At 37.7% G+C, this 17,209-nt stretch overlaps 1 protein-coding gene across 1 annotated transcript; it reads left to right on the top strand.

Moving 5' to 3' along the window:
• Positions 1-1,301: 1,301 nt before the first annotated feature.
• abcf2b (ATP-binding cassette, sub-family F (GCN20), member 2b) lies at positions 1,302-16,494 on the top strand. The gene is made up of 15 exons (XM_079867044.1): positions 1,302-1,408; positions 5,078-5,233; positions 6,641-6,853; positions 8,643-8,825; positions 9,514-9,685; positions 9,994-10,089; positions 10,290-10,392; positions 11,305-11,400; positions 11,550-11,669; positions 12,335-12,424; positions 12,900-13,010; positions 13,112-13,174; positions 13,971-14,099; positions 14,212-14,415; positions 14,546-16,494. Exons 2-15 carry the CDS (start codon positions 5,080-5,082, stop codon positions 14,660-14,662), a joined length of 1,851 nt encoding a protein of 616 aa, XP_079723170.1. The 5' UTR covers positions 1,302-1,408; positions 5,078-5,079; the 3' UTR covers positions 14,663-16,494.
• The last annotated feature ends 715 nt before the right edge of the window (positions 16,495-17,209 follow it).

The raw sequence follows: 17,209 nt of genomic DNA, 5'->3' as shown, positions 1-17,209 counted from the left end.
TTTCTCATAGTATGAGGTTATGCTCCGCTGTGCGGGAGTGGCGGGGTTAAAGCCTTACATTTCTCCTAGATCAACAGTTACCTTTCCTTACCTTACCCTGAGCAAAGCACTGTTAAACATGAATGGAATACCAACACCGAAACCGACCGACAGGAAACCAAAAGATGAGGCAAATGAGAAGATCAAGAGGGGGAGAAGAACTATCACTATTTATTTTACTCGTAGGCCTATACTGCGTATTGTTCAGTTTTAACAAAACTGTTATCCTCCTAAGACCCAGAAGAAGAAAAAAAGAAAAGAAAAAACATTACATTGTTTTCCCCCTTTTGTTTCTTATGCTCTAAGTTTCTAACGGGGGTTGAAAAAAATATATTTTATTCATATCTTATGCTATGTCCTCTGTAGTGGGTAACAGCACTCAGTTGTAGACATGATATGTAGCCTATAGGCAAAATAATGAGATTTAAAAAAAATCCATAATATATATATATCAATATAATGTATCCATACACTGTATCTAATTTGCATATGTGTTCTTGAGGCAACATGTCATGAAAAAGAAGTGACATAATGGGAGTAATAATTGGCAACATTTTCATAATAATATCTCATATTTAAGGTATATTGATAGCTATATACTTTCCCTTGTTGTGTCTACCAAAATGTCTGATAAACATTAAGTCCTGGTGTCTTCTGCAGTGGACATGTATGAAATCAATGCCCTGTTTTGTAACAGAAAGTCATATTTTGATTAGAAACCATAAAATTTTCCTGGGATGTTGATTTAGGCTATGACAAACAATTAGAAAATGTGTCAGATTTAAACGATAATTACTAATTATCATATTTCCAATAAGAGTGCTACATTTTATCATTAATGACCAATGAGAAGTTGTTGTTGAAACCTCCAAACGTTTGGTATCCCTGAAAAGCCCTGAATGTGCTCTTTACACAGGCTTAAAACAGTGACATGTATGGTGTCAGAGAAATTCACTCAAATATAATGTCCACTACAGTGGATAAAAGTCTATTCCTGGGTCCCAGATATATAAAAAGTGATATTGCATATAAATTATATAGTGATATTGCATAATAATAATAATAATAATAATAATAATAATAATAATAATTTGTGAATTAAGATTACAATATTGATTTTTGTTTTCAGTACAATTCAGTGTAGGCTACACGTTACAGCATATTCTTCAGCGTGGTGAAGCGTGGTTCGGCTCAGCTCAGCTCGGCTCTCCAGCAGGCGGTGATCTGATTCTGCTCGTCTTCACCAAATACGGTCAGCGCGCGCCTCTGAGTGTGTGAGTGTGTGAGCGAGTGCGCGAGCCGCGGCTGCCAGTGCCGCTGCCTGTGCGCGTGTCTCAGGGAACTGCGCTTAGCTCAGACTCTCGGAAAGGTACGTCTATTAAACACCCATTTTACTTTGTTTCAGCTTGCCAGTATTTTCTTGAATCTATCATTACGTGTATGAGACATAAATATACTGTAAATTAGGTAATATCCAGCTTATACTGTTTGTATTTGAGCTGAGCTGTATTCGGGTCTTGAACGCGAATTGCTCTCATTTCAGTATGTCACCGATGCCTAACCTTTGATACAAATTAAGCCATACACGACTGTACGTTTATATTTTTTATATTGTGAACTCCTCAACTCTCAAATACAGATGTCACTAAAGCGCTAGTTGGCTAACAAGGCCCTATGCCGGTGTTCTGACACGATATATACATAGGCTATATATACTAGTGGGCGGTGCATTTCACACCAAGGCCTTCAGTGGTGTCATACCTTGAATGAATGAATCCACCTCTTAACACGCTTTTAATAGCGCACAGACTCTTTATAGTTGTGAAATTGCTGTTTTATTTCGCACCGGCAGTTATATGGTTAATGCGGTGAGTTCAGAGAAGGCCGAGTAGAGAGAAAACGAGCGAGTGCTAGGCTATATATATAGACTATATATGAAGAGTTCAGATGCAAAAGCCTCTTAATGGCAATGAAAATGACCTATTAATTGTCATTTAAGTGAAATTACTGAACTTAAATATACGAGCTTGATAAAAATGATCATTCTAGAAGAAAATTTCAGATGGCACTTAGAGGCTTTTACATCTGAACTCTTCATATATATATATATATATATATATATATATATATATATATATATATATATATATATATACACACATATATATACACACATATATATATACACACACATATATAGGCTATTATGTGTGTGTGTGTGTGTGTGTGTGTGTGTGTGTGTGTGTGTGTGTGTGTGTGAATATGGTTTTGTACATTTCTTCATGTTTTCTAAAAAGCGTTGTTCGTAACGTTACACGTTTTTTACATTTATTTGTATAGTAGTTAGCCAAGCCTGTCCATGAATGTGTGTATGTGTGTATGAATAGCGATTGTGACATGTAAAGTTAAGCTTCCACTCACCTCGCTCGCTCACATGAACATGATTCATTTTCATAAACTGCCACAGTTTAAGATCAGATCAGCCTCTCACTGGCTGAGCTGTCCATTAAAGGGGCTATATGGAGTTTTCAGCGGCCTCTAACGGTGAAGTTTCAGATTGCAACCAATAATTTTTCAAGCGAGTGCTCGTGCTCGAACTCATGAACTCATGAAAATTGATTGCATTATTTATTGCAATATGTAGAGGCTTCAATCATTTTGTTGTACGTAGAATACTGCATTTTATGGGTTGTTTTCAACATTTAAAGGCATTTTAACAGGTAAAAAGGGCTGGATTGGTTGGTACACAGCAGGTAAAATAATGCAGAGTCATAAGGATAATTGCAAAAGAGATCATGTCTTCATTTTATATATAGCTCAGCAGTAAGTCATGTTATTAGGCTACAGTCCGTTTTCCAAATACAAACACGTATTTCCATCGGCAACAACAGGCTTCTATTATTTCCTAATCATGTAAATGTCAGCTATAAACTGCAAACACTTATTTGGCCACAATTGTTATTATTATGTTAAAAGAAACGTTAAAGTATCACACAGACCACGGACATAAACTGATGGTTATTTGCACGTTATGTCTGTTTGATCCAGCTGTAGACGTAGACGCAACACACCGGAGAAAGCATCCCACCACAACATGCTGGAAACTCGTTTATTAGTGTTATTAGACATGTCATAAGTTGCAGTGTCGTCGCTGTTGAGTGCAAAGTCAGTAGACGAGGCGAGAGGCTCGGGAGCGCGCATGCAGGTCACGTCACTGGATTTCGCGGTAAATCCGACCCGGCACCTTCAAATAAAAATAAGAATACTTGCTTTCAGAGGTAATAGGAAAACCCGCAAAGTGGATCATTTTAATGTGAGATTACAACCCCTTCACACACAGGCAATAAAAAAAGGATTCATTTTAGAAAAAAATACATAGAGCACCTTTAACTAAAGAAGGTTACCCAAGCCACTGGAAACTGCATGATGAACTGAACCCACAAACAGCAGCCACGTTCGTTTTTCTTTTTAAATGAACAGTATTTGTTAGGGGTGTGCATTGGCACTGCCCTCACGATTCGATTCGATTACGATTCACCAGGTAACGATTCGATTCAATTCGATTCTACGATGCATTGCGATGCATCAAAATTCTACTGCACACAACAAGGCAAAATTTTCATCAGTCATGAGGCAATACAAGCAGTCAGATATTGAACAACAGATTTTATTGGCTGCTATGTGTGTATTATCACTCTCCTGTATCTTTGACATAAATGTCATTAAATAAAATAAAATTGAATGGTACAGGGTATTGGATATGGCATTTTCAAACCTGAAAAAGAAAGCATAAATCACTGCTTTCAGTGCTTTGAATGAGAAATGTTTCTCTTCTCTCAGCTTGAGAACCATTTGAAATTAAATTTCAACTTTATTGTCCAACTCAAGGCCAGAAAATAAACAGTGTAGGGTGTAACGGTTCACAAAATTCATGGTTCGGTTCAATACGATACACTTGTGTCACGGTTCGGTACGTTTTCGATACAGCAAAAAGAAAGAAATGCCAGAGAAATTTCCTTGATTTTTTTTTTATTCTTTTTTATTAAAACTAACATCATAAAGTATGACATTTTTTTCTTTGAGCAATGATCGAGCTATAATTGACTCTTCTTAGGAGCATATACAACAAAACATCTCCTTGGAAAAAAATTAATGTAATTTTTTGTGCTTATAAACAAATGTTTATTTTAGTTCAGATTAACATTTGAGGGCAGCAATGTTATTCATAATGTCGAAATAAATCAGACATACTTGAAAGCATTATAGCCTGGATATAGTTCATCATGTCACAATGTTTCTTCCTGGTTTCCTCAGCGCTGTTTGATCCGTTAATAACGGAGAAATGTGAATGTTTCTCACTAGATCTCGCAGCGATGTTATTACTTTAGTGGCGAGTTCAAATGCTTTCTTTACTGGATCTCTTAGCGCTGTGTAGTATAAGATCGGCTCGCGCTGCGTTGGTCCAAACTGATAAACAGTCCGTCACGAGTAGCTCAGTTTCGTTCCGCTTACATTGCGTTTGCCATTCGATGTTGTGGTCGCGCCAGCGTCTACATTATGAGCGCGCTCGCGACGCGCTTACATTTGAAATAACCGTTCGGTTTGAAAATGCGTGCCTTGTACCGAACGGTTTAGTACGAATACGCGTATCGTTACACCCCTAAAACAGTGACATAATCGATTATGGCACTTTGCCGCATCGATGCTGAATCGTGCATGCCCCGCATTGCGATGCATCGCCGAATCGATTATTGTTGACACCACTAGTATTTGTCTGATTAATGCAATACACAGAGTAGTGAAAAGCCTTATAACCTGCTTTATATGAAGAATGGCCTTATATGAATTCACAAACCACTGCCAGGGTCATTGCTGTTGATTTACTTTCAATCAGGTGAGGTCCACCAGTTGATCTGTATTTATGTGTGTAGTAGGACGGTAATTTATATAAGAGCTCATGTGAGTATGAAAATATTCTAAAGTTAGAAAATGTAATTTGAAATTTTAAAACTCACAGGTTATTTTACTTACTCCGCAGCCATGCCATCAGATCTCGCTAAGAAGAAGGCTGCAAAGAAGAAGGAGGCTGCCAAAGCTCGACAGCGTTCGAAAAAGCATGATGAGGTGAACGGAGAAGGAGAGCTTCCGGATGGCCAAGAGAATTGTGCAGTAACTAATGGGGAGGCAAATGGAGGTGTGTTTATTAAGTTAGAAGAGAGAAAGAGACATTTAGACAAGTGATTATTCACCCACACTGTGTACTTCCAACATTTTTGACAGTTCACACTCATATAAGGCCCTTAGCAGAGTCAGACTCCATTTATAAACAAACATAGCTATTGTTATAACATAATTTACTTGACATTTTACTGAATACCAGCTGTGCATGATTTAAGTACAATAACTGCTGTTCTGATTGGTTGATGAACTTGCTAATTAAAGGGATAGTTCACCCAAACATTTTAATTCTCTAAACATTTACTCACCCTCATGTTGTTCCAATCCTGTATGAGTTTCTTTCCTCTGTTGATAGTATTCCATAGTATTTTTCCATACTATGGAAGTCAATGGGGTCCATCAACTGTTTGGTTAACCATAGTCTCCCAAAATAACTTATTTTGTGTTCATCAGAAGAAAGAAACTCATGCAGGTTTGGAACAACACAAAGGTGAGCAAATGATGACACAAATTTCATTTTTGGGTGAACTTTAAGATCTTCAGGAGTGCTTGATAATTACAGACAGGGGAGTTGTATCAGGGTTGGATCTGAACTTGAAGTTAGGTGGCTCTCCAGGGACAGGATTGGGCACCCCTGTTCTAAGGTGTACAGTTATTTTCCATTTAAAGCACTGCTATTACATACGTCCATGTCTGTCGACTGCATTAAAGTTCCATATCACTTCGCCAAATTCTTTCAGTTTTCAAAGGCACTGACCAAGCTAACCAATATGACAAACAATAGCGTAAAATAACAAAATTTCCATCTTTTTTCCACTAGATTACTTTTATTATCTATAGAAAACACGGCCTCTTTTTCCTGCTATCTACTGACACGATCGCACACAGCAAGAAACATACATGCGCACAGAAATTTGTTGTCAGAGCCGTCCTGTGATCAACTTTTTCGATAAATTAGCATGCAACTGAAAAGCTGCATGACATTTCTCATGTTTCTAAGCAGTTACAATAGCTTTGCTGCTACAGAACACTGTTGAGAGCCTTTCTCTCTCTCTCTCTCATAACTGTACGTCAACGGCCTCCATTACTAGCTCTAAAATGACATTTTGGAATTAGGCTTGGGATGAGATGCATAAGAAATTAGTCCTACACAAGCATTTTAAGGGCAAAAATCGAACAAATGTGTTGAAATAAAACATCTGAACAAAGTCTTGGGCTTGGTAACTGTAGTATAAGCAGTATAATTGACTCTGTGCTAAATAATGCTCATTAACTCTGGTGTGGATGATTTTTGACTCGTTGCCAATTATTCTTTACATGAAAAATAATTTTTGCTTTAAAAACAAGCTTTATAAGCTTTGCTCTCCTCTCCTCTTACATTCACTTATCTTTTCTATGTTGCTTTTTTCACTTTTTTCTGTAGATGTCGCCGCTCTGGCTAAGGAGCTGGATGAGTTTGAGATGCGTAAGTTGGAGGCACGGGCAGTGACCGGCGTCTTGGCCTCCCACCCCAACAGCACTGATGTTCACATCAGCAGTCTGTCGCTCACCTTTCATGGCCAAGAGTTACTGAGCGACACAAGCCTGGAGCTCAATTCCGGCCGGCGCTATGGTCTCATTGGTCTCAATGGCACAGGTATGAAAGTTAAGGGACATTGGGGCTGATACTTCCATTGCTTCTTAAGATTTGTATTTGAGATGCACTGGTTAATCGTCCAGAAATCGGAACCGGACAGTTTTTGATCCAAACACTTTTATTTAACGCTTTTATTTTAGCCGATCTCTTTTATGGACTTTCTGTTGAAAAGATCTCTATTTCCACATAGACTGCATTGCAGTAATTTCCTAAAATCTGTAAATAGGATGTTAACACAGACTAGAGATGGGAAACACTGAAGACGGATGCAAAAAAGAGAACACGTGCGGCATCAGAGCAAACACGGTACCAGGCACAAAAATGCTTGAAATATAGAAAAAAATTATATAAATATTGAATTGGGTATTGGGGTTTAAATGAATGTATCTCTAAAGGACTGTCTTCAGAAAACTTACCTCCATATAATGCCTATAAGCCAGCGCTGCTTGTTGTACAGCGGTACCCAAAGAAACTGCTGTTGTTCCATAAGCACCATCTACTGGCAGAGAGTGAATTTTCATTCAGTCCGTCTGCTGTTTTTGTCTTGTGCAGGTGTTCTATGTAGCATAATTTCACAAATTTAGGGTGTATTCACACCAAGAAAGTCCGATAGTTCACTTGCTTTGGTCCGGACCAAATAGGATGTTGATTTTTTTTGTTTGGTACGGTTCGCTTTCACACTGCTCTTTTTACAAGTGAACCAAAATGTGTAAACAAAACCACACGTGTGCTAAGGTCGTCCATTCATTGGACAGGAATTCTCAAGCAGGGAAAAGCAGGAAGTGCACAAACAGGCTCAGCATGGAGATATTTCGTAATGTAATATTTGTTATTTTACTGATTTGGTGTTATTCTCTACAAACGCAATATGAAGAAACTATATGGTATAGATAAAAGCCCGCCCGCACCGACAATTGATTGCTTGATTCCTTACATGCGCTTCGTGAGGCACACTAGCTGGCACACGCACGCAAGGTCTCTCGCTCCCTCTCTCTCTGCCGTGCGCGCGCTCTTGCTCGCTCGCTTTAGACACCATTATGCCAAAATGTCCGTATCCTCATAAGAGCAGTCAAATAAAAGGCGCAGTTTTCTGCAATTGGGTTGGTTCATGTTCACACCGTAAACGAACCGTACCAGAGTTCGTTTGGAACCGTACCGAGACCACCTCTTCAGCTGGGTCTCGGTTCGATTGTTTGGTCCGCACCCGAGTTCGATTGCTGTATTCACACCTGCCCAAAAGGTCCGCACCAAGGGGGGAAACGAACTAGAGTTCGATTCAATCGAACCAAACGAGGCAGGTGTGAATACACCCTTAAAGTCAGACCATTCTGTTTTGTTTTAAATCTTGAAATTATGCAATATAATTTAAATAAAAAACAACTGTGAATGCTACATGTGTGTAGCATCTTTGTTTGGATAATGATTAAATTCAGTGGTTGCCTCTAATTTGAAATGACTACATATATATATATATTTATTTTATTTTTTATTTTTTTTAAGGCCAGTTTGGCCTGTTATAGAGCAAATGAACTACAAATACATTTGCTTAAACAAAGAAAAAAAAATTGCCCAATTTGCATGTAAAAATATTGGAATCTGCAATGAAAATTCAGGATCGGTTTATCCCTACATTTTATATTGACAGACCTGTGTGTAAAATTTTGTATGACTTTGTACCATAGCTACCATGACAATTTACAGTAACCTATTAACAAGACATTCTCATAAGCATATATAATAAACGTTAGGGGCATCTATGAATGGGAATATTCTTGAACGCTCTTTGTAGGCAAGTCCATGCTCCTGTCTGCTATTGGTCACCGAGAAGTTCCCATCCCAGAACACATAGACATCTACCACTTGACGCGTGAGATGGCCCCTAGTGAGAAGACAGCACTGCAGTGTGTTATGGAGGTTGATGAAGAGAGGATAAAGCTAGAAAAGGAGGCTGAGCGATTGGCTCATGAGGACTGTGAGTTATGCACATATTTCATTAATTCATCCACATTGCATCGTACACCCACATGCATCAGGTTTTTGCTATACGTTATATGCGTGATATACGCTAATACATTATAAGTAAAGAGACCTGGCCATTCAACTCTTATCATTGGTTATATACACTCACCTAAAGGATTATTTGGAACACCATACTAATACTGTGTTTGACCCCCTTTCGCCTTCAGAACTGCCTTAATTATACGTGGCATAATGAGTTCAGGAGATTGTCTTGACCAGGACCACACCCCTAAATGCATTGAAGCAACTGCCATGTGATTGGTTGATTAGATAATTGCATTAATGAGAAATTGAACAGGTGTTCCTAATAATCCTTTAGGTGAGTGTATATATATATATATTTTTTTTTTTAAATATATACGTATATAGTCATGTTATATATATCTATATATACGTATATAGTCATATTATATATATATATATATATATATATATATATACACACACACACACACACACACACACACACACACACACACACACACACATATATATATACACACACATATATATATATATATATATATATACACATATACATACCTGTGTGTGTGTGTGTGTGTGTGTGTGTGTGTGTGTGTGTATATATATATATATATATATATGGCCCATTTTCTCTGCTCTTCTTCTCCTCACTACAGCAGAGTGTGAGAAGCTGATGGAGATCTATGAGCGTTTGGAGGAGTTGGACGCAGACAAAGCTGAAGTTCGAGCCTCACGAATCCTCTTTGGACTGGGTTTTACCCCTGCTATGCAGCGAAAAAAACTGAAAGATTTCAGTGGAGGCTGGAGGATGCGTGTGTCCCTTGCCAGGTATGAAAATGGCATTTAAATGTTTCTTCAATGTCAGAATGAAATTTTCTTTATATAACTGCAAAATGCAGTTGGTTGCTAACTTTATAAAAACATATTCAAACATTAACATTTTCCTAATTCATTTTATATGTAGTATTATATTTTCACTGTAATGAAGCTCATTTCGTGGATTTGATTTGTCATCTTCACTTATGAGTGGACTAAAATCTCAGGTCAAATTATAGTTTACCAATTTAATACATACACTAATATTAATACATTTCCTACATTCTTTAATCTCCCTTTGTCTAATTTCCCTCTTTCAGAGCCCTGTTCATAAAGCCCTTCATGCTGTTGTTAGATGAACCTACTAACCACCTGGATCTGGATGCCTGTGTGTGGCTGGAAGAAGAACTTAAGTCGTGAGCACTGTTCATTGGATTTTCTAGTGTGCCAATAACGAGATGGTAATTTGCATGCAAAAAAATTAAATGTCAAGTTTCATGTAAGACAAATGCCTAGGAATTGTAGCTTAAGGCACACCAGGGAATATTTTTGAAACAAGTTTTTTTCAAAAAGAATATGTTTTTCTTATGATGTCTAACAACTTTTTTTTTTTCAGTTTTAAGCGCATCCTTGTACTCATCTCACACTCTCAAGACTTTCTCAATGGCGTGTGCACGAATATCATTCATCTCCACCAGAGGAAGCTCAAGTACTACACTGTGAGTGCTGTTTTGGTCGTGTTTTTTTTTGTTTTTTTTTTTTACAGTTTAATATTTGGAGAATCTATTGAATGCATTTAAAGAGATGGTTCATCCAAAAATTCAAAACTCATAAGTTACTCACCCTCACTCTAAACTGTATGACTTCCTTTTTTTTATGTGAAACATAAAAGAAGGTTTTTTGAGAAATGTCTTAATGTTTTTGTCAATACAATGGAAATAGAAATATCTTCTTCTAAGTTCTACAGAAGAATGAAACTCATACAGGTTTGGAATAGCATGAGGGAATTTTTTAATGTAATGTCACACCTTTTTTGAAAATATGCAGTACATTCAGATATTATTGAATGAAGCTCCATCAGTGTTTAGGAGGTTGGATGTAAAAGCTTTATTGTCTCCAAAAATCTGTATTGCTACCCAGCAACCAATAGCTGTCATTTCACCGTTTCAGTTAACTATAGTCCGACTATAATTAACCCACTTCTAGACAAAATAACCTTGAATTTGGTTACATGTTGTTTTTGCCAAAATAACTTGCAAGATTTATGATATTCCATCATTCAAGCAAAGTCAACAGTGAATACAAGGTGTTTGGTTTAATTTCTTTGAGAGGTTCTACGCGTAGCTTGTGCGTCTATTTTTGGGCTATGGTTAGACGTCTTAGATTTTCACTGACGGCCCAAATTTTGTATTGTTTTTGCCTAGACATCAGGGCTGTGTTTGGACGGCTATTAAACGCAAAATTACTTGCTGGCTATGTACTTGTCAAGCCTTAAAAGGCCTGAAATCTGATGCTTTTATTACTGTTGCTAATTATGAACTGTCTGGTTTATTGGCACACTTATCACATATATTAACAGTAACAAAGTTACAGTATGAGAGCGGTAAAGTCTGTTATGTATGCAATTTTAGGGTAACTATGACCAGTATGTGAAGACCAGGGAGGAACTGGAAGAAAATCAGATGAAGCGCTACAACTGGGAGCAGGACCAGATAGCTCACATGAAGGTGAAACAGTGTAGCCTTGTGGCCTTACTGTTTGAATTGCACTTTCTCTTATTTCATCATTCTTTTATTGCTCTGTTGCCACAGAAATATTCACCAGAGGTATGCCATTGCACAAATAATGTCAAACTTATTCCCTTCATCTCTTGTAGAACTATATCGCCCGTTTTGGTCACGGCTCTGCAAAGCTAGCTCGCCAGGCTCAAAGCAAAGAAAAAACACTGCAGAAAATGGTGGCCTCTGGCCTAACAGCTCGTGTCGTGAATGATAAGGTTTGTCACACAGACAAACACACATCAACAATAACACACTGTAGCATTTAGAGTTTTTCCATGCCATTTTCTCTTGCCCAACACCTGTGATCGGCATAAAGCATCAGTTTAGAAATGCTCACTTTGTTCAACTGACAAATGCAATGGCTAAGACAAAAGAAGTGAAAAGTGAGAAGCATTTAGTGAAAACTGCGCCGAAGTCGAAGTGCTTCCAAGCACTTGCTATGGAATTCCGCCATACAATATAGTTATCCATTTTACACGCTTAGAAAAGCGCAATGTTTTGTTTTGTGTCACCGTCCTAGGTCGAGTTACACTACGCGAGTAACTGTATTTAAATAGGGAAAACGTGGAGGTGTTTTGTAGCTTCTTTGCTTGGCACATATTGAATGAACTGGGCTAACAAAGTTTCGCCGCAAGACAGAGCGATTTAGTGCACGCACTGAGACGAGAGAGGTATGTATCAACTCGTCTTAGCTAAGGGAATAACATAGTTTAATATGAAAAAACGGTGGAGTATCCCTTTAACAGTTTACTAAGCCAACATTTACTGTGGTGGCTATAAACACAGCTTAAGCTTTGGGCTCTAGAAGGCACTGAGTTTGCTTTTAAAGATGAAATTGTCAGGTGTTTATCAGAGTTTTAACCACACCTTTATCCTTCAGACCTTGTCGTTTTATTTTCCCCCTTGTGGGAAGATCCCGCCTCCTGTCATCATGGTGCAGAATGTCAGCTTCAGATACTCCAATGACACAGTGAGTCAACAGCCTGTTCCTAGATCATTTACACAGTATTGTCTTTTTGGGATATTTTTGTTTCAGCACTCATACTGTAAGCTGTCATATGCTGTATTATGTTCTAAAGTTTTAGTAAGCTGTCTAATTCCTAAAGAATGGTGAATTCCACACTACAGCCATAACGATAAAGCCACAAAGGAACAATATTAATGGAATCATTTTCAGAACAAGTTTTTTCCAGTTGATGAACAATAAAAACATTGACTTCCAATCAGAATCCACTCCACTTTAAAGAGCTCAAGCAGTAGACAACATAACTGCAGAGCTTACTTATAATAAACAGAATGTTATTGTGCGTTGGTGTGGATGCTACTATAGATATTGTTATAGTTATTCTTGGTGAAAACGGGCATTTGGACTGAAAAACAGTAGCACACGCAAATATATCATAAAAATTGTTTTCGTTGAATTTTATTTTATTTTATTTTTACAGAATTTTATTTATAAGAACTTGGAGTTTGGCATTGACCTGGACACACGAGTTGCACTTGTGGGTCCCAATGGGGCAGGGAAGTCCACACTTCTCAAGCTACTAATGGGAGAGGTCAGTTATGAAAAAGAGATTGATTTGACAGTTAAACGTCTTCTAAAAAGTGAGTTTTAAAGTCATTAGCATTAATTGGTTTGTATTTTTATCTCTCGCAGCTTCTCCCCACAGACGGAATGATAAGAAAGCATTCACATGTCAAGATTGGCAGGTATCACCAGGTACCGTCTTCATAGAAACTTCATAGAAGTTGATTTAGGATTCTTATCCTATCTTACAAAATCTCATCTTATCTGTAGTTAGGAAATCTTAAACACCTCCATCGAGTTAGGTAATCAACTCTCAGGTCTGTTACCAAGCAACCAATGACGCAAACAGCTGCTGTGAAGTAAAAACGGAAAAACTGGAGAATGGAGGAAAAAAAAAAAGTGGTGCTTTTCATTAACTGAAGTTTTGATAAGCTTGGTAGAAAAGGCAAAGCCTAAGCCTTTTATTTCATAGGAGCCTGTAATTCTTTGTCAGAGTTTTGTCGTCAAAATGCAGCACATCATTTGGGTGTTCACAAAGTCTTTCCACCATCAAACATCGCAGTTCTTTATCTTGTTTCATTAATAAATGTGACACCATTCTCAGACAGGCCTATTATTATGTGATTTTTATAGTTGGCTTTCAAATAATTTTGAAGTTTGGACACCATTGGGGTTGTCCTAAAGTTAAGACAGTTTTTAGGATTTTTTGTGGAGTTAGTATGCTTCTGTAATATTCGTTAAGATAAGATTATGGACTTAAGAAATGTCATTTTGAAATAGCTTTTGTCCTAAATGAGGTCCTAACTGAAATTGCCATGGTTACCAGACAGGTAAGATAGGACTCTAAAGTTAGGATCTTTCTGTAATGCGCCCCCTGATGATAGTCAGATGATTTGTTTCTTCATAATTTGAAATAATAAGCGCATACATTTTAAGTATTGGCAATTGTTTGTACAGTAAATGCTCTTGCATTGTCTTTGTCCTGCAGCATCTGACTGAGCAGCTAGAGCTTGACCTGTCTCCTCTGGAGTACATGATGAAGTGCTTCCCAGAAATCAAAGAGAAAGAGGAGATGAGGAAGATCATTGGACGTTACGGCCTGACAGGGAAGCAGCAGGTATGTGTGTGGTTGTGTTTAATGTGCAGGGGTGTTAACATGAGTGCTACATTATTTTGAAGGCCAAACAATACAGCACACTGTACTTAATTGTCATATCCCTTCTATACAGGTCAGCCCCATCAGGAACTTGTCAGATGGCCAGAAGTGTCGGGTGTGTTTTTCCTGGCTCGCATGGCAGAATCCCCACATGCTGTTTCTGGATGAGCCAACTAATCACTTGGACATTGAGACAATTGATGCTCTGGCTGAGGCCATCAGTGAGTTTGAGGGAGGAATGATGCTAGTTAGCCACGACTTCAGACTTATTCAGCAGGTATGTCTTATTGTACAAAGCCAGTAAATGGATCATATCTTAGATTATTAGTGTGTCTAATTAGGATGTTGCTTTTACATTTGACTGTGATCTGGATTGTGTGATGGATGAGTTTTCTATCTCATTCTAGGTGGCTCAGGAAATTTGGGTTTGTGAGATGCAGACCATCACCAAATGGAATGGGGACATTTTGGCTTACAAAGAGCACTTGAAGTCAAAAATTGACAAACAGACTCATGATATATAAAAATCCATGAGCTGGACAGACAAACTTTTCCATCATGGATTGATTACCCTCCTCTATTTCCCAGATGTGCATGACTGATGGAATTTTGAATCGGACAGTGAACCCGTTTTTTCAGCTGTTGATGTGGATTGCATTCCATTTTACTGTCATCTAGGATTGTTGACAACTTAAAATCAATCATTAAGCGTTCCCTGGTCTTATATCTTTTAATGCACCTCTCATTTCCCAGCATCAGCACATCTGTTTTATTTAATATTGTAAAGGCAATAATGGTTTATTGGAATGAATAGATTCAATTATGTTGGTGCAGAACAATAGAAAACATCACGGTATTCAGAAAGCAATTTTCAGAATATCCTACATCAAAACATAACGTACGATGTTCATACCAAAATAATGACTGTAGACATAAAATACCATTTTAAACTGAGCAGTGTGATGTGTGAATAATGTGTACATGTGAATGCACGTACACTTGGAACAGCAAAAGGTGCTGCTGTAAGACCTCCATTTAACTGTTAAAGAAAGATGAGCTGCTGTGGCATTATTTAGGCAAAAAAACAAAACAAAAAAACCATCAGGCAAAACTGTGCTGTTGCTTTGTTTACACATACAGTCAAGTCTGTTCAGATAGCTTTGCTTGTACCTGTGAAGAGAATCATATTGTAGCTTAGCAATATAACAGCAAGCAATGATTCATTAATATGGTTTCTAAATATTTTTAAATAGTTTCTCAAAGAAAACTATGTGCAAATGCACAAACGTCCATGTTGCATAAAGAGGTACATTTATCAGTTCTAATGCACAACAGCACCCTTTCTCATAAAATACCAAGGCATGCAGGTTTCAGTAGGAAATGTTCCTGCCCACACTGTGTGTGAGTGTGTATTTCTAACTTGGCTACACTTTGGGGACACATTTTATAGAGATTTTCTTTGCTAAACCCATCAAGACTCCTTGTGGAAACACCCTCCCATTTAGAGAGTTAAACATGCATATGTGCAACTGTCCTCCAGTATTGTGGTTGCACATCTGCATTGTACAAAGTGGAGGATCTGTCTCTGTCTTTGTGCAGCACTCTGTCTTTGTTTCCCCCTGTAATAATTTCTTAGTTCATACTGTAAGAGGAGTGTGGGGTGTTTGATTGGGAGGGTGAGGGTAACCTGCATTATCCTCCACGTACACCCTGACATCAACACACACTACAATGGCTTTGCCAAAGCTTTTAAAAACATTGGGATTAAATGAGATTAAACTGAATGGACACCGTATGACTTGCTCCTACACTGAAATACAAATTTATCCATTTGGCAACACAAACAATCCTTTAAACAATCTCTGAAAATATGCTGTGCTTCCTGATATAATGGTGGCAGCAGATGCTGATAGTCCTATCTCTATCTACTTTCATCTTTTCACAATGAAGGAAACCAAAAATTTGACAAGAGTCAACATCCTATTAATTTTCGTCTTTGTACAGGGAGGCATGTGTAGTAAAATTGATTCCTATAAGATGGCCACCTACACAGCAATATTGTACATAAATTCTTTAATTTTCCTCTTGAACTCCAGAAGACTAGCGTATTTGCAACAGAGATGAAAGAATAACAGTGAGTTGGGTAAACAGGAAAGTATTGCAAAAATAACAGCTTAGTAAGTGCCTTTATAGTTGATCAAGACTCTTTGCTTACATATAATTCTTCATAGACATTTGTGTTTTTGATTCCTAAATTATGGCATGAGGGTATTAATATTAAGTGTTTTTATTTTTTGTAATCTTTGGTTTATTGTAATGAAATAAATCTTTGATGAATGAATACAGTCATATCTGCACTGGTGCTCATGCAGCTGTTTAAAGGGGACCCATTATGCAAAATTCACTCTTACATGGTGTTTGAACATAAATGTGTGTCGGCAGTGTGTACACAGCCACAATATAAAGGTAAAAATCCACCCACTCCTTTTTTAATCCCCATAAATCATAAGCAGTGTCTCAGAACAAGCCTTTGCAGATTGTAGCTTTTGTGTCTCATTTAACAGGCCCCGCCCACGACTGCTGACAGTCTATTAGCATAGACCCCGCCCTGAGTGATGTTTATCTCCTCGCCAGAGCATTCAATTAAGAAATGTTTTCTTATCAAAGCCACTGAAGTTATTCAGTCAAGAGCAGTGAGTGATTTTCTGTTTTTTTCCCTTTGATTCGTATTAACAGCATAGCAGTATTTACTGTATATTACACTGCTTTCACTTTAATACACAGATCTAATATACACATGCGATTTCTTTACTTGCTGTTTACGTTCACCGACATAACGGACTGTGGTCATGTGAACCTTGTGTGTATTTGACAGTTTGAGCGCATATGAAAGAGAACTTAATACTCATGGTACACGCTGTCTGAGAGCCAGCTTTTGTCTATAGGCTACATTGCATGCAGTATATTAGGATATAATATAGGCCTAATCATTTCTTAATTCCGCCCTTATTTTGTCATTCTTGATTATAAATAAATATACATTTACATTCACAAATACATTTATGATAATA

Source organism: Squalius cephalus, assembly GCF_949319135.1.
Source record: "Squalius cephalus genome assembly, chromosome: 3".
NCBI lineage: Eukaryota > Metazoa > Chordata > Actinopteri > Cypriniformes > Leuciscidae > Squalius > Squalius cephalus.
Note: the sequence above shows the minus strand (reverse complement) of the source record. Positions and strands in the feature narration are given on the sequence as shown.

What these genes read in the sequence shown, in the direction of transcription:
- abcf2b (XM_079867044.1), top strand. Translation starts at nt 5,080, where the DNA reads ATGCCATCAGATCTCGCTAAGAAGAAGGCTGCAAAGAAGAAGGAGGCT. An exon ending in AGATTGGCAGGTATCACCAG is followed by an intron (nt 13,175 to 13,970) that starts GTACCGTCTTCA and finishes TTTGTCCTGCAG; the next exon opens with CATCTGACTGAGCAGCTAGA. An exon ending in GCCTGACAGGGAAGCAGCAG is followed by an intron (nt 14,100 to 14,211) that starts GTATGTGTGTGG and finishes CCTTCTATACAG; the next exon opens with GTCAGCCCCATCAGGAACTT.